Source organism: Pagrus major, chromosome 18, assembly GCF_040436345.1.
Source record: "Pagrus major chromosome 18, Pma_NU_1.0".
In the NCBI taxonomy this organism is placed as follows: Eukaryota; Metazoa; Chordata; class Actinopteri; order Spariformes; family Sparidae; genus Pagrus; species Pagrus major.
In genome coordinates this window covers 4347639-4371736 of record NC_133232.1, presented here as the reverse complement: position 1 = coordinate 4371736, position 24098 = coordinate 4347639, and the positions used below count along the sequence as shown (strand labels likewise).

At 38.4% G+C, this 24098-nt stretch overlaps 1 protein-coding gene across 2 annotated transcripts; it reads left to right on the top strand.

Moving 5' to 3' along the window:
• Nucleotides 1–556: 556 nt before the first annotated feature.
• abhd18 (abhydrolase domain containing 18) lies at nt 557–23764 on the top strand. 2 transcript variants are annotated; one of them, XM_073486431.1, is made up of 14 exons: nt 557–637; nt 1889–1997; nt 3235–3319; nt 3411–3511; nt 5522–5597; nt 6152–6238; nt 7117–7142; nt 8496–8634; nt 8936–9025; nt 10189–10290; nt 10995–11236; nt 15094–15215; nt 19138–19300; nt 22392–23764. In XM_073486431.1, exons 2-14 carry the CDS (start codon nt 1906–1908, stop codon nt 22423–22425), a joined length of 1359 nt encoding a protein of 452 aa, XP_073342532.1. In that variant the 5' UTR covers nt 557–637; nt 1889–1905; the 3' UTR covers nt 22426–23764. The 2 variants fall into 2 exon arrangements, with proteins under 2 accessions (XP_073342532.1, XP_073342531.1); XM_073486430.1 differs by having other exon boundaries at nt 22388–23764.
• Nucleotides 23765–24098: the final 334 nt, after the last annotated feature.

The window sequence follows — 24098 nt, the reverse complement described above, 5'->3', positions numbered from 1 at the left end:
CCCACATAGGACGCTGGTTATAAGGTAGGCGCTTTACTGAATGAGTTATCCAACTCTTTGTTAAAACTTGTTCTATTAATGGTAATGACCAATTATCTGAGGCCGTCTTGTCTTCCATTTACAATCAGCTTTATTGAATAACATGTATTCATATACAACAATAACATGTATTGAAGCTCCATTTCTATTTGCATGGGTCATGATGTGACAAATATTTCAAATGTCGACATGAGCCCGGCTGACAGTTGCTCAGTAGATATTAGTACAGGTTTATTTTGAATTTTTGTGGCCGGATGTACACACTATTTTGTACTTTGAGAGGATGCATGCCAGACGCTTGACAACAGGTCACGGTATTTCTTTCCCAGGATGGCGAAGGGATGACCCGCCCTACTCTGCCTGTGATTGGCTTACACGTACAATTATCCTGACCAATCCCACTCCTCATGCCTAAACCTCACTAACCCAGCCAACGAATGCTACGAGTATTAGCCAATCAGAGGCAGAGTGGGGCGGGTCATGACTTCACCACCCTGGAAAAAAAAAAAATGAACGAACGGGTCAGAGTGTAGTCGCTTGCTTGTCAGCGCTCTGTGCGAAGAAAGGACTACAGACGTCGTGTGTACTGTGGAGTATTGTAAGTTACAGTTTGTACCAGCCGTATATCTGTCTTTCTGTACTTCGTGTGAAACCACCCGTAACGAATGACCAAAGCTAGGTTAGCTAACTTAGCTAAATTGAACTTAGGACAACAGGGCCACGTTCTTCAAGGTCCAAGGTTCATTCAACGTTATTAGACATTCTGCAACACCGAAAAGCATTTATTCACATGCGGTTTACATTATTTAGGCTATCATGCTATCGGCAAAATGACCTAGTTTATTCTCATCCACTTAATGTGGTTGACTGCTTGAATAACAGAGCAGGCTTCTTTTGAAAATAAAGGCAACATGAGTCAGAGAGTCAACGGAAGTTCACAATGCTTCATCGTCACGTGACTCAAGTACACGCAGCTCGTTCAGGAACCTACAACAGCAGGAAGAGTCATCACGTCACTGGATCTTGCTTTGGGGTCAGACTGTGGTGACAGCTATATTGAAGTCTGTGGGAGATTCATGGAGAAACACATTACAACCCAACATATCTATGCCGTATTCATAGTCATTTGCACAATGAAATTTGTTAACATAGCGCCCAGGTTTAAAAATACTGGAATTCCCCTTTATTTATTTAATACCTTTCAGCGTTCAAATGACAATTATCAACAGCATGTAAAGAAATAACAGAACTAACAGTTTGGACATTATGTTGAGTATGACTGTGTATTGCGTTGAAGAGATATCTGCTGAAGTTAGGATAATAAACAGCTAGTCCCAGCTCTTCCTGTCTCCTTATACCACTCACTACCTCAGCCACTCTACGACCCGTGACTACTGAATAGTCATTACTACATTATTACTTGAGTACTCGGTACTCATGGGTCAGACACACACACCATCTTCGAACTCGGCCTACATTTTGATCTCAACTGCACGCCTGTGAAGTTTAATGACTATCTTGCACAGTGATGCTGCTCTGACAAAAATCTGTCCACAGACAGACAGAGACAGGCATATAAACTCCTGGCAAAACAACCACATTTTACCATGATGACACACAGTCACACACACACACACACACACACACAAAGAGATGCACAAGGTGAAAACATCACCAGCAGACACTGTCCATTTCAATTAATTAAAACAAAATGTGTGTGTGTGGCAGGTAGTGTACACCTGGGCTCCAAGGACATATGAGAGTCTGACATCTTTCAGCTTTATGCTGCATTGTGCTTGAGAAAGTATATACTGCTCATTCTGAATGAAGTGTATCTGTGTCCGTGTAGATGCCAGGTGTTGGTCCATGGGTGTGAGCCGACTGGATGTATTTTACAGAAGGCTGCTCCTCACCAAACTCTTCATCGGGGGATGGGGGAAGCCTGAAGATCTCAAGAGGTAAGGAAAACAACACAACAGCAGTGTTTCCTATGCACTGATTTATTTGTGGCAGCACACCACAATATCAAAATGGACATATATTGTTTTGGGATTTTTTTGCATATAAAATGGGCTCTTTTAACTCTCAAATACATTAAATTCTAGAGGTGTTATTGGCATTAAATTTGTATGTTCCCAAAGCACAAGTAGAATTATGAAAAATAAGGAAGGAAATTAATAACCATAACAACATGTGTTAATAACACTTAACTGAAACTACTGCCTGGAGGTTATATGCCTCCACGAGGCATACAATTGCCGGACAATGAAAGTAGTTCACATACTTAACAAAACCGTACAAGGTCACTACGACCTCACAACATGTAAGGCTGCAGTGACCTTAGACACAAGGTGAACTGAGTAGACTTTGGAGGTCTGTGTAGGTGTAGGTTTGTGTGTTCAAATGTAGATTTGTACTAAATTTGACAAAAATCCCTCAATGCATGAATGGTAGATGACCTGGCCTGCAAATTCCCTATCCCTATCCCAATCCCAATCTGATAAAGCATCTGTGGGACGTGCTGGAACAACATCCCAGCGACACCATAGTATACCCCTAGAAGTCTTGTGTACGTGTCTTGATGAGTCAGAGCTGTTTTGGCAGCACAAGGGGAACCAGCACAGTATTAAGCAGGTGGTTTTAATGTTCGCGTGATTTGGTGTAAGTCCAATATTTTGTTAAAGCCAGGGTTGGTAAATTATTCGAGAAGCATTTCTTGTTATATTTGTAGAAAATCTCTTATAATCCTGACAGCAATCAATAAATGAAATGCTCTGACGGTTAAAGTGAAAAATCTACTTTGTGGACTGAGGTAAGTTTGTGACAGCTACTTTGCTTGTGTTTACATGATTGTGACATTTAACCGCATTGTTTGTTTATGTATTAATTAATCTAAAAAGTTAAGAGAGTGTGTTGAACGTACGAACTAGCTGCTGATACATTTCCCAGCTGGCCAGCAGCACAAGCTACAGGGTAGACTGTAGTGCGATGAGGACAGAGGAAGCAAACAATATTTCTAAGGAAATCTGTGCAACTTTGGTTTGAACTATAACAATGTTGCAATGTCATTGCCTCACAAAGTGGTTATCTGTTTTAAGTTTTGTGTTTAGAGTTTTGAGAAACTGAGCTATAGTCTCAGGAAATGTGTTTAAACGACTGTTGAACTGATATGTTCTTTCTTGTTTGTGTTTGTAGAATCTTTGAGTTCCGTAAGATTATTGGAGACAGAGAGAAGTGCAAGTCTCTGGTGCCTGAGGACTATCCAGTCTACATAAACAAGGTACTCCATCTGTTCTCACATCACTGCCCTCCAGTATCACTGTTGTCTTGCAGTCTTACAATTGTGTGTTTGTTTGTAAATTTGTGTCTAGACAGAGGAGCACGCCGACTGTCAGATCCACGATGGGTTCTTCATCTCTCCTCTGGAGCACTTGGTTCCGGGAATCCTGCCACCAGAGGCCGTCAAAGCCAGGTAGAAAACCTGATGTTGTCGCCTACTTCTGCTGATGTGATGATGTCACAGCAGCAGATATGAGCCCTATGATTACTGGAAGCTGTGAAAGATACAGGAGTTTTCTTTCTTGTGAAATACGATCTTGAGAATATGTCAGTTACAACAAAGCCATTTTAATCCAAGGGTATGATTGAAATAGTTCCAATACTTAAGTACGTACAGTAGTTCAAGCAAGGAATAGAAAAATTAAAGGGAGTGCAAGGAAACAGGCTGATGATTAAATTGAGTATCAGGTCTTTACATTGTTCCATGTCAAACATGCCAAGTGGGTGGGTAGTGTTGTGGGGGTAGAGTAAGGGATTGAATGAATTTATGAATAAATGCAAATTTATTTCGGACATGTGAAAACAAAGCAAAACAAAACAAAAAGTTAAATCATTTAGACAAATAAGCATAATAAAATGAAAAGCATGTTGTAAAGTATATTCCATTAACAAGCATTTACATCCCAGAAAAGGAGTAGGAAGAAGTATACACTTATTTAATCTTACCCCTTCTCCAGAACTTGGATTTAAGTCCAACATCTGACTTGACGGAACCTAACAAATCAATGTAGGCTAAAGTGGTTCCATATAGTTTAATCCAACTTCACGCACCCAGACTATTTTAACACAGGTTCAAGTAGTCCAGATAATTGCGTGTGCACCCAATTCTATGCAGCCTGCGAGGTCAAACACAATAAAGGATGAAGACTTTAAACAACTAATCTGAGAAAAAGGAACAAGGCTGCTATAAATGAAAATCCAAGACAAAGACTGGCAAGAAACCACAGCTCAATAGGTAGAGCATATGCACCAAGTACTGAGACTGAGTACTCATAGTTATATTATTTGTCTGCTGAAAATTATTATTGAAAATATTTAAAAGAATACACTACCCTAATTCTAGTAGGATGTTTCGTGTTTCACAATTCAATGCTTCTTGATTCTGAGACATGTTTCTGTGCCGGTCCCATTTACACATGCTGCCTGCTCGCCAATGCGAGCATCAGCCCAAACATAACAAAGAAACTAAATATTATGTAATTTGCCCAAATAATGTGCACTTGTTTCATTTTCAGGTCAGTGTGAGAATTTGTATCATGTTTTGCCGTCATTACAGTCACACTTTCTAACGCTTTTCTCCTCGTTTTGTTGTGAATTGTGCATTTACTGTGTAGATAAGGATCTGTTGTCTGAACCAAGCAGCAAACTTTTTATTCCACTAACACGTCAATTGCAGCGCATTAAAGACCGACTCATTCTGTTTTACCTTTCACAATAATCCCAGATACACCAGTGTACACTGCGTAAGTGCTTATAAGATGGAGCTAAAATTCGTTTAGACATTTCAGTAACAGGCCATTCAAATAGCTTACAACGTGATTTTTATTAGTTATTTAACCAGTGTCAGTGTTTTATTATGAACATACAGTTTAATTTTCCATTTAAAATAGGTTACAGAAATGTTTGTTGTGCTGTTATTTAAAGTTCTTAGAATGAATTTTTTACTATTGTACTGTTAACTATTTCCGAACTATTATCATTCAATCGGAGCAATTTAAATGCATGTAACATAAGCCTAAACGTTTGATATCACACATCATATGATTAAATGCATAAGCCTATGTAAGTCTATATCTTATCAAATAAAAGTGTAGAATTCATTTAATTTATTGTTTATTATTTATTTGAGTTGATTTTTAATAAACATTTTCTGAATCATAGTGGTTAATAAAGTCAAATAATATGGCAGCCCACCAAGGAGTCAGTGGTAAATTCATCGGTCAGGTCAGTGTTGCATGACCTAGCCTGACAGTTAGCCTGCCATGGATTAGGTTAGTTTCCCTGCATAAGTTGCCATAGTATCTGAGCTTGAACTATGTTGAACTTGCTTGTTTTTTGAGTTTCACACAGACTATTAAGTTACAAGTGACATGTTTGGATGCTGTGCTATCCGAGTAAGTCCTCATAGTGTGTTTTGTTTCAGGTTCCAGTTTATAGTTCCTAAGAGATGGCAGAAGAACAGACCAGTATGTATCCACTTGGCTGGGACTGGAGACCATGTAAGTCTCTAAACCATGAAGCTCAACATAACTTGAACTCAGAACTCAGACAGCCCCTACCTAACAAAAAATACTTAGCAATATAAAGCTGATAGTATTGCAGTTGACGTGAAGATACTGGCTCTGTCATCTCCATTAGCATGTGTTTTTATATTTATAATTATATAAAAATATAATATTTCACATTGAAATAACACTGAAGATTTTTCATAACCATACTGAGGATCCAGTGAAGTGTTCTGAGCTTATTTTTGGGCCATTTTGGAAGTGACCATCTTAGTTGTTTATTAAAACTCACAAGAAAAACAGACCTCAGACAACAAAGACGGCTAAAGAACTAAAAGAAAATCTTGATATTGATTTAAAAAAGAACAAACAGACGCTATGGGAACCATAGCCGTGAACCATGATCTAGACCCTAACACCTCCCAGCAGTAGAGCCCTGTACAGATTATTGTGATAACTTCATCCTCAATAACTATACTCACTGACTTGTGTGTGTGTGTGTGTGTGTGTGTGTGTGTGTGTGTGTGTGTGTGTGTGTGTGTGTGTAGTTTTTCTGGCGCCGCCGGACTCTGATGGCCAGGCCCATGATTAAAGAAGCAGGAATGGCCTCACTACTTCTGGAGAACCCTTATTATATCCTTCTATTGTCTTTTCACATATGCTTCCCTGTTTATTTTTTTTTTTTAATGAAAATTATTATTCTAAGACAGTCTCTTAGAAAGTATATCTTTTTCATACTACTCTTCCTCTGATTATATAATAGGATTTTTACTTTGGTGTATAGTTTTGATTTGGATTTGAAATAAAATATATCCAAACTACAAAAAGATTCAATTATTCCTGAAAACATTTATGTGCAGTTTAAAAAGATAAAAGCTTGAATAATAAATGCTAGCAATTTATCAATTTGATCATTTGGAGCTAGTAATTAGTTTCATCAGCCAATCACATCAGTGGTCTCATCACTCTGAAACTACTGAGCCAATCACAGGGAAACATGACAACAAGAGCTCAACAAATGAAAAGATGTTTCTTCAGAAAGGAATAATTCTACTGTATCTCACATCGTAAATGGTCACAACATATGGTTATTGTTGTATAGCAGTGTTTGCTCAATTTCAAGAATAAAACATGAAATGCTAATTTTGCTTCAGAGAAAGGTCGAATGGAACTGGCATCACTAGGCTGGCAGCAATATGGTGTTGTACAAGAAACAAGTCACTGTGCTGCCTCATTTGAATGAACCTCCCATCTGTTAGCGCCTCTCCTCACTCCAGTGAGCTCTGAGTTAGAAACTACTATACCACACAAACTCCAACGCCAATGTCAGGGTCAGTACATTAATCAGTAAGCATAAAAAAGAATATGCTGTTGCTTACAGCAAGCACACATATGAAACCGTTTTCAGCAACATCTGAATATCATCCTTTGTTCATGTTTGTGTCGTCTTGTTCTCTTCATCTGATGTGCTGTCTGTTACCTTTTCTTGTATTCCTTAACTGATCTTTTACATGGCTATCGCAAACCCAAAGACCAACTGTAAGTTCACTCCTCACCCCTCTTCACACACGTGTGACTTGATTGACTAATTGATTACCAATCTGGCATTTGTTTGGGTTTTTAAACTCAGATAGAATTAGATGAAAGTGAGCTTTTCAGTTTAAAAATTGGAGAACCCAGACAAATATCCTCGGCTTATATTTGACTGCTAGATACAAGACACCATGCTAACTCGGCACTGTAAGTGATCATTGGTCGACAAGCTGTTTTGATTCTGCACCTTCCTTTTGAGGCCATACTTATTATGATAAGAAAGTGTATCAAAAGTCTACTCTGCCCAGTGACTTCCTTTCCCATTTACTTAGTTTCGTAAGGCCCTCTGATACCATCAGGTTCTCCAAACAGACATGATTATAATGCAGAGAGATAGGGTAAATACTGGAAAAATGCCGTGGTTAGGTCAGTGACCTCTTAAGGTCAACAAAAGACTGGGAAAGTTGTGTAATGCACCAAAACACCTGTTTGGAACATTCCACAGGTTCATTGGTAACAGGTGATAGAATCAGGATCGGGTATGAAAGGGGCATCCTGAAGGCTCAGTCGTTTATTATTTATGAGGCGAGGTTTACCGCTTTGTTTAAAACAGCCTGTGGCTCTTTGCTGATTTAATCCCCTCGCACTCTCTCCCAGTTTCCTGTCGAGTCAATTTTTTAAAAGTCATGAAAAAAAAAACTCAAACAAAATGAAAAAAACACATGATGGCATAAAGGATATTACTACATGACCTCGGGAACACTATGGAATAGTTGACAGATTGCAAAGCAAAAACCAAATGTCAAAAACTCTGCTGAATTCTCCAGGCCTGAGCTCATCTGAGATGGACTGACACAAAGTGGAAAAGTGTGCTGTGGTCTGGCATGTCCAAATTTTCATGTTTTGGGAAATAATGGACGTCATGTCCTTCAGCCTGAAGAGGAAAAGGACCATCCAGACTTGCCAGCACAAAGTTCAAAAGCCAGCATTTGTGACGGTGTGAGGGTGTGTTAGTGTTCATGACATGGGTAACTTGCACTTATATGAAGGCACCATTAATGCTGAAAGCTACATTCTGGAACATTTGCTGCCATCCAGATGACTTCTGTCAAATTCAGAATGACTGTATAAAGTTATCAATTTGAACATGAAATATCTTGTCTTTGTACTGTAGTCAGTTGAATATAGTTCAACAAAGGATATATAATCATAAATCATTGCACTGGGTTTTTATTTCTATTTTACATAAGGTCCCATCTGTTTTGAAATCGAGGTTGTAGATTTTCAGTGGATATTTGTTTTAAGGCTAGGATTAATTCAGTGTAAAGTAAACAGGGACATTATTTTTGAGTTTTATAGGCGGTCCAGTCTAAAGAATGTGTCAGACCTGTTTGTTATGGGAGGGGCTTTGATTCTGGAGTCAACAGTCCTCCTTCGTTGGCTGGAGAGAGAAGGTTACTGGCCACTAGGAATGACTGGCATCTCCATGGGAGGATATGTGAGTCAGCAAAACAGCACACATTTTGCCATTTTGTTTTTTGAAGCAGTTTTCACTATGATTTCCTGTTATCAAAGCCATATATTGTATATGTGTATATATGATACATATGTATATGTATCTTAAGTAGATAGCCTACTCAACATGCTTATCCTCCTGGAGACCCTTAGTCACCAGCACCGTGCTTAAACTTTGAAAGTAAATATTTTACATGCACACCAGCATACAAATACAAGTAGGTCCAATATAATACTTAAGCCTAATATTTTTCATCAAGTCCCTTGTCTGTCTTTGTGTCCAGATGGCATCCCTGGCAGTAACTAACTGGCCGAAGCCAATCCCTCTGATTCCCTGTTTGTCCTGGTCCACTGCCTCAAGTGTCTTCACCACGGTAACACACACACTCTGCCTGACATACTATGGATCAATAAGAAGATATTTACTTATTACAGCAGAATTATGGTTGACATCATAAACATTGTAGTCGGGGTTCTACAAATGTTTTTTCTGATTGATGTAAGCTTTGACAGTGTGCAAATAAATTGCAGCTTGATTGAATACAATATACAAATGCAGCTGATTGGTCACTGTTTGAAGCTAGAAAGGTGGCAGGGTCCGCCAAGTCAGTTTTATTTGGAAGGCACAAAATCTCAATCACATTGCCTCAGTTGGCAATCTGTACAGTGAAATGTCATCCTCCTTAGACCCACAGTTTGAGTAAGAAAAACCTCCCCCGAAAAAAACCCTTGTAGCATGGGGAAAAAAATGGAAGAAACCTCAGGAGGAGCTACAGAGGAGAGTGGAGGAGAGAGAGTATACACATTTAATTGACATATATATATATATGAATAACATCCAGGAGTTCCCAAGCCACACATCCCCTCTTCACAGTGATGACCTAGAAGCGGATGGGCCACACAAGATATTTAGAAAAAATATCAGAATGTATAAAGATTTACTACAGCTACAGGGAGAATGTTAAACAGGCAGAGAGGATGGGACGAAGGGTGTTCAGCAGGTTGCTATCACACTGTTAGATGTCACTAAATCCTACACACTGGACCTTTAAAGAATAGGTTCACATTTTTTCAAGTCTGTCTTAAAACGGTACTCTCAAGTCCATATGTCAGTTGAAGAAGTCATTGGCTGCTGTAATGTCATGGCACAGGTAGTACCTGTAAAATCACATTTTTATATTGAATGTGGTCGAGGGGATTTATCTTTTTATCGTTTAGCCGTTTGGTTGTACCAGCTACTAACAGGCCAAAAATACACAAGATGTGCCTTTGGTCGTCAGTCAACAAGAAAAGGTTAATCTAGCTCCAACTGCTGAAGCCCCTTTTGAAGTTTTCACACACTTTAACTCACTTCAGGAAGGGACTGGAGGAACAATTCAAAAGATTCAATGTACAAAGAGGTGTGTAAATATTGTTTTGAGATGGCCTTTCATGTTTTTTCCCCTTATGACTAAAACTGGAGCCTGTGTGTGTGTGTGTTTGTGTGTGTGTGTGTGTGTGTTTGTGTGTGCGCGCACGTGTGTGTTTGTGTGAACAGGGAGTGCTGAGTAAAGCAGTGAACTGGACAGAGCTGGAGAAGCAGTATGCCATTAACTCAGTGTATGAAGAGGAAATCATTAAGCTCTTGGGGTACTGTGGGGTATGTTATCCTTCAACTTTTCTTGAAGATCACGTATACTATCAGATAGTGATTGAACATTAATATGAACATAATATGAACTTGAATATGGTGTTTGAATTCTTATGAGAACAAAGGCAGCACAATTGGCTATCAAAATGCCAATAAGTAAGTATAAATGTGGAAAATATTAGTACTGAATCGATAAATTGAGTGACAAGTTGATCAATCACAAGAAAATTGATCAGTTAAGTTACTTATCAAGTAAATGTACACATTGGCTTGTAGCTTCACAGATGCTCACACAAGCATGCTTTTCTTTGTTTCATTTCAATATGAAATGACAGTTTGTTTTTGAGAAAGCAGAAATTACTTTCGTACTAGGTTTCCCAGACAAAAATGATTACAGACTAAGCAGCTGTTGAACCAAAAATCTGACCGCATGAGAAGTCTTTAAGCTATATTGTACTCCGATAACATGTGATGGGTATTTGTTATTCGTTCAATCAGACAAAGATTCATCAAAGAATTGTCCTTCTATCATTACCGTTAAACAAATGATCCTGCAGTTCAATTTGGCTATTGAAAGAAGCTCTCCAATAATCGCCACAAGGATTCTGCTGGAGAACTAAACCCTCCCCTTACCAAACACTTACATGAACAGACATTAGCATCAATAAGTATAAGTGTACCTGTCTTTTGGTCTGTGTGTTTACCTCTGTCAGGCTGATTCCTTTAAGATGGGTCCAGAACTTGTGAAGAATGCAGACTCTTTAGAGCATCTGCTTGGCCTGTCTGGAGATGACAGGGAGTCAGTGGGCCCAAAGTTCAAAGCAGGAGGGGAAGCAGAGGCTGGACAAGGCCTGTTGATTGGAAAAGGCAGTGAAGGGGGCAGGGCTGGAGACAGAGTATACCAGTTCTTATCTTCAGTGAACAGCAGAGGGACAAGCTTGGACAGTCTACTGAGGTAATGAATTTAACTTGTTGTGAATACAAGCTACTGAATGTGTTCTTTACAATTTTAAAGAGGAGGCTTCAAAAAACATGTTGTATTTGTTACTCCACTTTTGCCCAAAATGTATTATTTTGTTATGACATAACGATTCCAATCATATAGCTTCTTTATACATTAGTAAGGAGGATAGATTCAAACACCTATTCATTATGTATATACTGTATGCATCGTCTCATTTGATGTACATCATTTTTAATTAAGGCTTCTAGCACATTGTGCAGAGATGTATGTAGTTAAACATACAAACATCAAAACCAAGACATTGACATTCAGTCAAATGCATAGTCAACAGTATCCAAAGCCTTAGAAAGATAGACAAACAATGAAATCTTGTCCTGTGAACATATGATTAATATATATTAAGTACTAAGTATCATTACTTCACCAATATCACTGCACCGATGGTAGATGGGTACCGCATCAAATAGTACAACACAGGAGGGCCAACTCCTCAGGTCAAGACTGTGCTGTCTATGTCTTTGAACAGAGGATGTGTCCTACGACATTACTTATCACCCACCTACAATGCAGTACTGAGTTCCCTCTCCAGACTGCTTAACAACCATTCACACCTGGGCTCACCTAGCCTTAGCAACCCACATGAAGGTCGGTTAAGTCAACGACCCACAAGTGGCCCTAACGACTCTGAAACTCAGAGGTCACACGTGTCCATAACGACTCTGTAAGGACACTCCCCTCCAGTTAGTTAGAACTGAAGAAGCCTCTTGGATGAGAGGTGAAACATCTTCAAGAAACTGAAGCAGAGCAGAGGATAAAATGGTTAGCAGTTTGTACATGCTGTCAGTCGGGCAATTATGCAGAGTATAGGTCACAGTGTGTCAATTAATAAGTGCAGCAGCCTATTAGGTGTTAAAGGTGCACTATGTAGTTTTGGGCAAGCAATTTGAATCAGAAGAGAAAGATCTTCATTCACTGATTTTTTTATGCCTAAACAAACTTTGTTTTCATGACTGAATAAACAAACTGACCTTAAAGGACAACACAATGTCATACTGTTTTACTTTGTTTATATTTGATGGACCCTGCCACCTTTAGCTTCAAACAGTGTTCTGGGACCTTTTTTTCCTCTGCTTGTTTATTCACTTATGGAAAAAAATGAATATTTCTGAGTTTGTGTTACCACCTCATTAAAGCTGGGGTTGGTAATTCTGTTCAGAAGCATTTATTATTATATTTGTAGAAAATCTCTTAACATCCAGACAGCAATCAAAATATCCAATGCTTTGGAAAAAATATGAAAAAAAAAACCTCTCTGATATTCTCTGGACAGTTTACCTGTCTATCAATCTGCCCTTACCTGCCAACCTTGCGCTGACTCCGCCCACCACTCATTGAGCGTGACCGGAGTCTACGCACCGCACTGCTGTAGCTGTGGCGGAGTGAGCTCATTGTTAACGGACAAGAATCACAGAGAAAGTGCAGCCACACTTTTCATTACCTTAGCTCAAGAGGTGAAACGAGAGGATTAGCATAAAAGTACTAATACCACACTGTGCATAGTCCAATACAAATAAGTCCAGAGCTCAAAACCTTACTTAAGTAAATGTATTATCAGCAAAATGTACTTGAAGTACCTTTATATTACTTTATATACCATTGAGGTGGCTTCATATTCTACAAGCCCATCATTTGTTCATAATGTGGCTGTCCTGTGAGAAACATATCTAAAAGGCAACTTTTCACTTGTTAGCATTGTGACAATGTTTATTTCAGCTAATCAAGGAGGATTTTTAAAAAGTTTATTCAGCTTTAAAAAATAATTTTCTAAAACCCATGAAGGATGAAAAATGATTATATAAAAGGTAACTAGCTGTCTAACTAATATTTGCCTCTGGGATGCAGTAGAGTAGAAGTATAAAGTTGGATAAAATAGAAATACTCAAGCGAAGTGAAATTTCTTTTAATTTGTAATAAAGTATAGTGCTTGATGTAAATGTAGTTAGTTCGTTTCCACCACTGGTTACTAGTTAACTATTCAATAATTATTAGTCGTTTATACCTCATTCTCTTCTGTATAAGTCTACTTTTTTTTCCAATGAACATACACTTAGGAAATAATAACATGTCAGTTACTCTGACAAAGATTTTCATGGCCCTGGTCGTCTGCTGGACAACACGAGGGAGGGAGATCAGTGAGACCCATGGTCTATTTATCGTGACATTATCATACTGTGGGTTTTTGATAATGTCTGTAACGGGTATCGTTACATCCCCAGAAAGTACTGCGGTTTTACAGTAAAAGTAAAGTATCAGCTGCCATACCACCAGACTACAGAGCAGCTTCTTCTCAGGCTGTGAAACTACTCAATTCATCCTCCTTATTTTGCCATATAAAATTGTTTGTTTTTGCCCTGTTATGTAGCATAAAGGGACTTCATGCTTCATAAGAGGATAAAATGACCATTGTGAAATGACTAATAAATGAACCTATAACCTTTTAACCTTTTATTAAGTGTAACTGTAGAAGCAATAGTTATACTATGTCATGGTCTAAAACCTGAGTGGAGCGTGACTTGCAGTTGTCCATCAGTATTGATCTGTATGGGTACAATATATGCAACTATGGACATGAACATGGACATGGACATAGTGTTAGAATACACTATTTAATTAGCAGAGGTGGGACTAAGCCACATATGTACCTTCAAATCTCAAGTTACTCAAGAGGAATCAAGCAAGTAGAGTCGAGTCCCTGCTATAGGACCAAATCACAGATGTATATTAACCCACACCATGGAAATTACTGTCGCCATACACTTGTATCAGTGTATGGATTATTAAAGTGAGGATCAAAACAACAGAGAAACTCATTCACGTCATTAGAAGAGTAATGTTTCACCATTTAATCATGGTCACCCTGCTGTACTAGCTTGTAACATGATTGCGTAGTTTAACTGGTTATATGGCCCCCAATCAGTCCCCCGATTGTCTTTTACATAAATGTATGCCTTTTCAATAAATTTTTATAAAAGATTCAAAGTCAAGTCTTACATATCTGAAGATTAATGGTAGCTTTCTAGCTTCCTAACGTTTGGCCAACCAATAAGTTTGCATTCATTTACCTTTCTTTGTGGGTGTGGAAGTGATGGATGAAGTTGGATGTTGTTGTGGTCGTGTCTCTGACTTCTGACCTTGCATACCACTGTTCTCTTCTTACTACTGTCACTGAAAACATATATAACTGCCTCTTGTGGCCGCTGCTGGTCTTTTGTGTCATCATAGGTTGCCAGGTTTGCCCACATTGTACTTGAAATCACCCAGTCATGTTTTAAACACAGGACGTAACTTCTCAATATCTAGAAAAATCCAAATCATTAAAAAAGTCAAGTCCTTTCAAGTCGTCTGTCTCAAGTCATGAATAGTTGGTTAAAGTTAATCCAATCCAATCCAAATTTATTTATAGAGCATATTTAAAACAACAACAGTTGGCCACAGTGCTGAACAGTCAGAAATAGCAAAAAAAAAAAACACATGTCGTTCCAGGGAACACAGGTCAATATGAGGGGCATGACAGGCCCCACTGGGTCCAAATATCAGGATATTATTACACAATATATTCCGAAGATGATGCCTTACTCCTACAGCATTTCAATCAATGAAAAACTATTACAGACAATCTATTTACCATACTGTGCAGGAAGTAATCCCACAATATGTTTTTGTTTTAGTTGTTTTTTTTATTTCAAGTGTTTGTTTGAATCATCAGAATCCTACCGTTTCTTGTCGCTCCAGTTACAACATTTCGTCATATAGATTTCATCTAAAATCTTTTTTTTTTCTTTTCCTAGAAGCCCTCATGCAAACAACAAAAGGGATTCAGCCAAATGCTGTCGGCCATCATTACATAGAGAGTCTATAAGCTTTATGAAAGGAGTGATGGATGAATGTACACACATGGCCAACTTCTCTGGTAAGTTTTATGGTGCAGACAGTCACATTTACAAGTATTTCTGGTAAATGCTATAACATAAATAGGACAGAGGAAAGGAAATATCATAATGATGTAACAGGTGGTGTATAAATACACTTATATAGATATATAGATAGTTTAAAAAAAAGACCATATACTACCCGTTTTTAGGTTCATGCTTTTATTTTAGGTGTCTACTAGAAAATGTTTTCATGCTTTAATGTTCAAAAATACACACATACTTTTTCTCATAGTGTACATTGTTATAACACCTTTATTCATATTCACCCTCTGTCAGAAACACTCAATTCTAGCCCAGTACCCCATAAGGCCCCCCTCCTGAAATGCCTAGTCTTCTTTAATTGGTCAACCACCTAGGTCTGAGCCAGCACCGCTGACCGTGTCTTCAGTCAGCCATGCTGGTGTTTTAGCTTCTAGTTAGGGGCACTTCTAATGTAAATATCACCACAAGAACTGCTTCTAAGCAGAAACTTTGCAGATGGAGCAGGAATCTGATAGTTATTATTACATTGGTGCTAATCAAAATCAAACACACGTTTGCTAAGCAAATTAATTCCTGCAGTTTTACCATTTCTTTTATGCAGATAGCTGTATTGTTGCCTCTAGGGCAGACCTATTCAACTAGCAGCCCACAGCCGGGATACGGCCCTTTGAAATTTACCACGCCCGCAAGACTGCCCGCAAATCAGTCCAGCATCATATTAAAAAATAAAACTCAGGTAGATGTTTCTCAAATACTTTGAGACATCTAAAGCAGGGTTGTTGAGTTTCAATGTTGCCTCAATCAGATCTGACTAGGTTATGTCGCCAGGTTACATTATGTTATGCACCTGTGTGCTGTGATTGGCTGCAACCCGCTCAGCACTTGCGCTCTGGGCTGGCGGGACACAGAGAAAGTCGTATTAGCTAACTATAACACTAACAACAACCGCTGCAAAATGTTTCTCAAAGCCAAAGCGTTGTAAAGTTGACCGTGAAAATTACTAATCCAAATATTTGCAAAACCTGCAAAAAAGAAAGGACTGTGCAGCTACAACAAACAATGGGAGGAAAAGACGTGGGTTAAGCCAGTCAGTTGTGATGCAATGAAAGCTTTCTGTACTCTACGCTGCCTGGAATTATTGATCGGCCATGGAGGTGAAAATGACCTAACTCAGCATGCCTCCACAGAAATACACAAGGAGGCCACACTAGCTAAAGGTGCTTGTAATATTGGTGCGTTCAAACATCGACAGCAGAAAATGACAAAATTGCTGCAAGTGAAGCCTCATATGTATACAGTTGAACATGGACTCAGCTACAACAGCACCAACTGTCTTGTTGAGCTCAACGTTGTGCTATTTAATGACTGAAATGTTGTGAAGAAGATTCACTTGGGTAGTATGAAAGCCGAGATGATATTTTTGATGATTTGTCCCCAACTGAAGGTGAGCTGTATATCTCTCAGTAGCCACTGATGCCTCAAACAAGGGAAATAGAAAAGGTTTCTAGTGTGTGTGAGATACTTCTCTGTGTCTGATGGAGTGTTGTGCAAATTACTGGATTTTTATGATCAATCAGATCAATCAATCAATCAATCAATCAATCAGAGTCAGAGCAGGGGGGCTCTGACTCTGATTGATTGATTGATGTGCCTCTATTGATGCACATCAATTAATGCTTCTCTGGTGCACTACAGGCATCAGATCTGAATGCCAGCACCACAGAAGCAGCAGACATACATTAAAACATGCAGCCTGTCAAACCCATTAACAAAAACTCATTCAGAATAGCTGAATTTGGTCATCGCTGATGAGAGATTTCACAGCAATCTGTCCTCACAGGGCGCAGCGCTGAGCTGGACTCAGCTGTGATCTCTCTCTCTCTCTCTCTCTCTCTCTCTCTCTCTCTCTCTCTCTCTCTCTCTGTCTTTATATTCCTTTAAATCTTTCCAAAATCATACTGCAGCTGCAGAAAAATCTGCTATGGTCACTGGGTCCTACATTGAAACATGGTTGGAGTGGGGGTGTCACAGCAGCTCGATGTGACTCATAATGTTTTAGTGCTGACCCCGGGTTTACGTTTGGAATAAACAACATCTGTGAGTTTGTCAATGTCATTACTGGAGTCAAAAACACTTATTGGTCAGTGCAGTTAATGTAGCCCTGTAGAGTCAATGAGGAACCCACCGTCCAGTTCTTTACCCGCTTCGTAAGCTCTTTTCCCCTCTGCAGAGCTACGTGATACGCCAGGATGAGATGCACACAGTTGTGTTTGGCTGTGCTCAGCGGGGGCTGCACTTTAATTTAAAGTACACTAATACGACGTAACAAGCAAACTTTGTATCAAATTAGACAAAAACTGCAATATGTTATTTATTAGACGAAGAGAAAAGAAAGTTATACCCCAAGTAAACTAATAAGACACAACAAGCTGAGTTTTATATCAAATTGGACAAGACCTAGAAATAAGAGTTAAATAATAAATATATAAATAACAGACAATAATGATTTGGTCTCCGCCATTATGATTAATAGGTATATAAGTTAGTTAATCTGTAAAATGTATAAATATGACTACAGTAATATAATAATGTAATATAACAATAACAACTACAACAAGGTTAATAATAATAATAATAATAATATTAATAATAATAATAATATTGTTATTAATAAAAGATAGTCAAAGATGTCATTGTAGAATTACTTTTTCCTTATTTTGATTCCATGTATGTAGTATGCTTGTGTGTATGTTTGTTACGTATGTTTGTTTTCAATGTGTGTGTGTGTAAATTATGATTGGTGACCAGATGGAGAGGGGTTCTGTTGCAGTGTAATGGATGGAGGGAGATAAGTTTTCCATAGAAATGTGATCCACAAGGAAGCTTTTCCATTATACAATACTTCTGTTGTTCTTTGAGTTCCAGTTTTCTTGGCAATAGTAAGGGCTATGAGGTAGGGCTGCACAATATATTGTTTCATCATTGACATCACAATGTGCTCATAGCAATAATCACATCGCAGGAAGTGCAATGTCAAGTAAGTCAGTCTTGGCTGTCTTATAATATGTGTTGCAACATAGTAAAGGCATTTTGAGCACCTGCTAGGCTGAAAACAAGGCTGTCCTAGTCAGTTGCAGGCCCTGTTTTGGGTATTGTCATGGTTCAAAAACTGAAATCCCTCCGTAGAAAGTTATGGTATCATCTTTGAGTGAACAGTGCAGATTAACTCCATACCTGATGTGTTATTATCCACAAAGGTTAGACACAATTCGAGCTGAGATAAATATAGTCCCTGTTTTTGTCTGGCAGGGGCAAGGAATGTAATCGAGTGACATTCAAGTGAATCACAAAGGTTTTGATGGATCACTAAACCTTCAATGTTTACATTACCATGGAAATTAAATTTGTCATTTTTTAAATTTTAACCAGCACAAGGAGCTGCTAAATACGTGAATACACATACTTAAGAGCAAAATATAGCTATTCAAGTTATCTGTGGTGTACCATGAGCCTCTCAAACTCGTTAAAATATAAATGGAAAAAATATAGATAAGATAAAACAGTGATAATAACAATAATAATAAAATGGTGTACTGCAGTAATAATTAAAAGTTGTGAGTAGTGATTTAAATTATGTCACTGACTCTGCAAATCTCTGATCTTTAGCCGTCTTCTGCAGAAAGTTCCATAGCTGAGGGTTCCTGACTGCAAAAGCCTGGACACTTTAGTCTTGAGCTGTGCCTGATCATCTGAGGCTGCACTCTTGCTCTTAGGGAGGCAGCAATTTAATAAATGTTTCAATGGGACATCAATTTGCGTGTCGTCAGTATAACAATGGTACTGAAAATTGTCTTTATATCTGACACGTCCCAGTGGCAGCATGTATTAAGATTGTATCTTTCCTTCCATCTGTCCTAGTTCCTGTAGACACCAGTCTTATCATCGTGGTCCAGGCCAAGGAGGATGCCTACATCCCTCGTACAGGGGTCCTCAGTCTGCAGGAGATATGGCCAGGATGTGAAGTCAGATATTTGAATGGAGGACACATCAGTGCATACCTGTTTAAACAGAACACCTTCAGGTAAACTACTGACCTAGAAACTATCCAAAGATGTGTGTGGTCAGGTGTTAGGTTTGTGAGATATGCCTACTTTAACAGTGCCTACAAAACATATGGACACACTGTAGGGACACACTTCATAATTAGCTCCTTTGTAGTATGGCTTCCACTGTTAAAGTACTATACTATATTTTAGGAGTAAATGGTCAGTACAATGATTAGCTTGGACTGTAAAACTCTGTCACTGTCATCTCTCCTTTCTCATCTGAATAGCAACAAGTCATTTGTGAGTATTTCAGGAAGATTCTCAGAGCAACTATGAGCAAGGGAGGGACAGAAACATTTATGTTTTTAATTGTAGAGTAACATATAGACAACAGAAGATATATATCAGATTATCACATTCAAACACTTAAACATGCAGGCAGCAGGGCCTTTGTTTTCAGCCAGTACCACTTTTGTCAGTTTAAATGACACGTATTAGCTCTAGATAATTAACATGAATATTGCCAATTTCAAATGAAACCTTTAGCTGTCGTCTGGTTGATGTGCTTTTTGCAAGTTGATGTTGTGCTCACACCACCTTGTGACATCACGAGGACTGTGGTTTGTAAGACAAGAAGACCAACAGAGTGATGAGTCTTTTCTAGATCTAGATCTACATCAACTGCAGGAGTCAGAATCCGCTTTTAGACCACATCAGTATCTAAAGCTGATTAATTTAATATGGTAAAAATAATGGTACATCCAGTATTAAGCACAGGTAGAAAAGAATGCTACAACTGTTATTTTCATGTGTCAGATACACTTTTAATTAACATTTCATTTCTTCTGCTTATTGTATGTATAGATTCCAGCTGCTTATTGCCTAGATTTGGCATTCAAAACTATCTAATGAACTGTCTACAGCCAACAAAAACTTAACTTCACTTCTTTTGATGTATTTTCATTTTTAACTAGTTTCAAATGTTCAAAGTTTTTTTTTTTTTAAAGGGAATTGATAAGTCTTTCAAACCGCAGACCACAAAAATAACAAACTAAGGCACACCTGACCATTTGCTTTGAAAGTTTATTGAACTAGTCAATATACATTTTCAAAAGAGCCTGTTCAGGACCCTACTTAGCCTTGACTTGGACATAAAGGATAAGTTCACACCGAAATAAAAATTCAATCATTATCTGCTGTCCTTGATGATGGAAATTCGGGTGAAGTTCTGTAGTCCACAAAACATTTCTGGAGCTTGACAGCAAAACAGCTTTGCAGCATTTTCCTAAAAAAAACTGAAGTAGCTGGGGACTCGTTTTAAAATGCACTTTTACATTCCTCACATGTAGGGTACATTTGAGCTAATAAGGTTTTACATATATGGATACGATATATACAACTTAATTGCAGCAGTGCATGCTGAGTACACATGGAGGAGGAGTGTATCCAATCAAGGATAAAGTCCCATGTGTCATCAGTAAAAGTAGAATTAAGGTCCCGTTCCCAAGTGGTTTTTATAGCTGCCAATGATGGCCAATACAATTTTGAAATACGGTTTTGAAGGTCGGACATTATACCTTTTGATGTGGGATTAACAGAGAGAAATATATGAACAGGATTGACTGGAGGTTTATGAGGAAACTGGATATTAAACGCTGTACATAATGCCTGACTAAAAATCTAAAAAAGAAAAGGTGTGTTGGCAATACCAAAGGTTTCAGTCAGTTAGGAAAAAGAAACAGTGAATATCGATCTCCCTGAGCTATGCCTGCTCACTAAAAGGAAGAGAAGAAAAAAAACACTAGGTAATCAAATGTGCTGGCCAGGTGCATTAGTCTCTGACAGCTCATAAACTTTTGCTATAATTGTAATAACAGTAAGGCATGGCGAGAAAACAAACACATGAGAACTTAGACAGCTTATTTGGCAAAGGCTTGAATTAGTTCAAGGAAAAAGGAGATGAACAGGACATTTGTCCACAATGTTTTCTCACTGAAATCCGATTGAAAAACTCAGAAGGCTAGAATGTCATTAGTCCTGTGCCATCATTTAGTAAGTAGATTAATGTAGTAATCTTAGTATCTCTATTGTCCATTTTGAGTAATAGCTTCACAAAATGGACAATAGCCACCTCTTCCTGCCCATCCCAGAGAGTGACAGTGGAAAAAGGCGAGACGGTTGGAGTCCTCTTTTATAAAATTTGGCCATGACATCCTTATATTCAGCCTGCTGCTCCAGAACATCGATGGAAGCAAATGTTGATGGGACGCAGTCTTTCTGGGGAACAGGACTGTGGTGGTCTCAAGCCAGCTCCGGGGGAGAAGGGATTACTTGATGGCCAAAAACATCTACAAGAAGCGAGGAGAATAAGTAGGCCCACAATGCGAATACTTTGTCCCCAACTCCTTCCCTCTAAACCAGAAAGTTTAGATTTTTGCCACTTGTTGTCTTCCTGCAGCAAGGAGTGTGTAGCCTCGAGTTGCTCCAGACGTTGACATCCTCCACATCAGACTCTGTACTTTGGCCTGGATATTATCCAACTAGGTGTCCAGGTGTGCAAATGATGACCTGAACTTGGCAGCTAACGCTGCTCTGTGTTGTTCAAGCAAATCTGAGATATATTTTGAAGTTAGCTAGCCATGATGGTAGTGGAACTCTACTGCTGAGTCTTTTTTGGCTTGATTGCTGACTGATGTTGATTGCTGTGAAGCTTCAGAAATGCTCTGTGGACTATAAAACTTAAGCTGACTTTCCATCACCGTGGGGATGAGTAGATGATGTTTTCATTTTTGGGTGAACTTACCCTTTAAGTCCAAAAGATCTTAAAGTATACATAGAAATACCTGAATACTAGGAAAACTATCACAATCCAATGTAAATCCATGTTGCATTGAATTGTACTGTAAAGCTTATCCTGACACACTGTGTCAGACAGCTGTTTATTTGACATCTTCATCCCATGAATGAGGATTTTGTGTGAAAAAGAGCAAATAAAAATTTTAGGTAGTCAAATCCCAGACTCATAAAGTACAGTAATTTTTGTACATGATCTTTTCTTTGCTATTCTACCTGTTGCTGTTTTGTTGTTTAAGAATTGATAGCATATCTGTTTGTTTTTTCAGACAGGCCATATATGATGGATTCAACAGATTTTGCTTGAAGTACCCCAACATGCACTAGCCACGTGGCAGACTGAAGCCCTTTCCTCTCTGTAACAGCACCAGGATCTGTGGTGGCACATTTGGAAAAGCGATGCCTGTCCACAGACCATCTACTGGGGCATGATGATTCTGAGCTTTACAGCTGAGGACAGTCACTTTCTAATTCTTTATTTTCCCTACTTCCACAAAGGGAGCCCTGGTGCACTCAAGAAATATCAGTGACTGAATGTTGTGGGATGTTCATCTTTGTTGTCAAAGAAACACATTGGCCTCTTTTTTCACTTTCGTAAATTGGTATTCACAGACAAAATTGTGTGGCAGTGTGTGTTCTCTTGTTTTCACTGTCCATCCTAATGTGGCTGTGTTATGTTGGGACACACAAACCTGTCCCTGTCACACTATAATGATACTATTTGAGAAAAATGTCAGCTCAGTGTTGTATACCTACTACAAAATGAAGATAACGATAGTATATGATAAATGACAACAAGAAATATATATGTGTGTGTGTGTGTATATATATATATGTATATATATATATATATATATATATATATATATATATATATATATATATATTCCGCCATTCCCACAGAGGGTCAAAATGAACTGCATACACATGGTGGATTCACAGGAATGTCATGTCATTTGATATCATTTATGTCAGCCTCACTGGTATGACTATAATTGTATCAGAGGTGTGTTAGGTCACTGCTAATGGTAACCCAATATTTCCAGACTTCACATTAAAAGCTCTCTTTCTACCAACTACTGATAAAGATAATATATTTTCCTCTAGCAGCTAGATGTTCCATTTTTTTCAGCAGCTAGTCTCGGGTAATGTAATTGTAATTACTGTACTGTACATACAGTATGTGCTCTGGACAGGATTACTATCAGTGATCAGCAGGATATGTTAAATTCACCCCACCTAGCCTTGAGACAAAACTCCTGTGCCAGCTGGGCTTTAATCAGTGTTTTTCTTTAATGTGTGTGTGTGCTTCTCTTTTACCTACAATCATCCCTCACTTAACTGTGCCATGTTGTTGTTTGATATACTGTATATAATGTTGTTTAGGTAATGACACAGCAATCCGTCTCTGTTCTGACCATGCTGTTTGTAGTCCACCACAATTGCAGCAAATTCATGCTGTTTTTAATATCTGAACATTTATACAATTTGTGAAAGTAAGCATTGAATAATTATATTCCTGTTTGATTTTAAAACCTTTTGTTTGTCAGACCTAAAAAAGTGTTTTACTGTTATGTGGTGCCTGCATTTCTATGGGTTTTAAATAGCCTTAAGCACACCAATAAAGTGATGCTACAGATCCAGAACACACTGCTGTGCAAAATGTGTCATTTGGAAAATTACAATTTAAAGATAACTCTAGTAAAATTCAGTATTTTTTTCTTGTCATCAAGTCCCATGTGCAAAGCCAAACCACCACTGTATTACTCCTACTAACAAGCATTGTGTGTATCCAAAGCCTGATACATCTCATTCCTCCGTGCCTTAGAGCTCCATTGTTGTCCAAAACTATTAAAACACAACAATGAGCCACACTGTTGTACTCGGTGACATGTTCTGTCATTACCACAAACACACAAGCAGTACTTTATTTTGACTCGATCCCACATACACCTGCAGCCCCAAATACCTACTATAGCA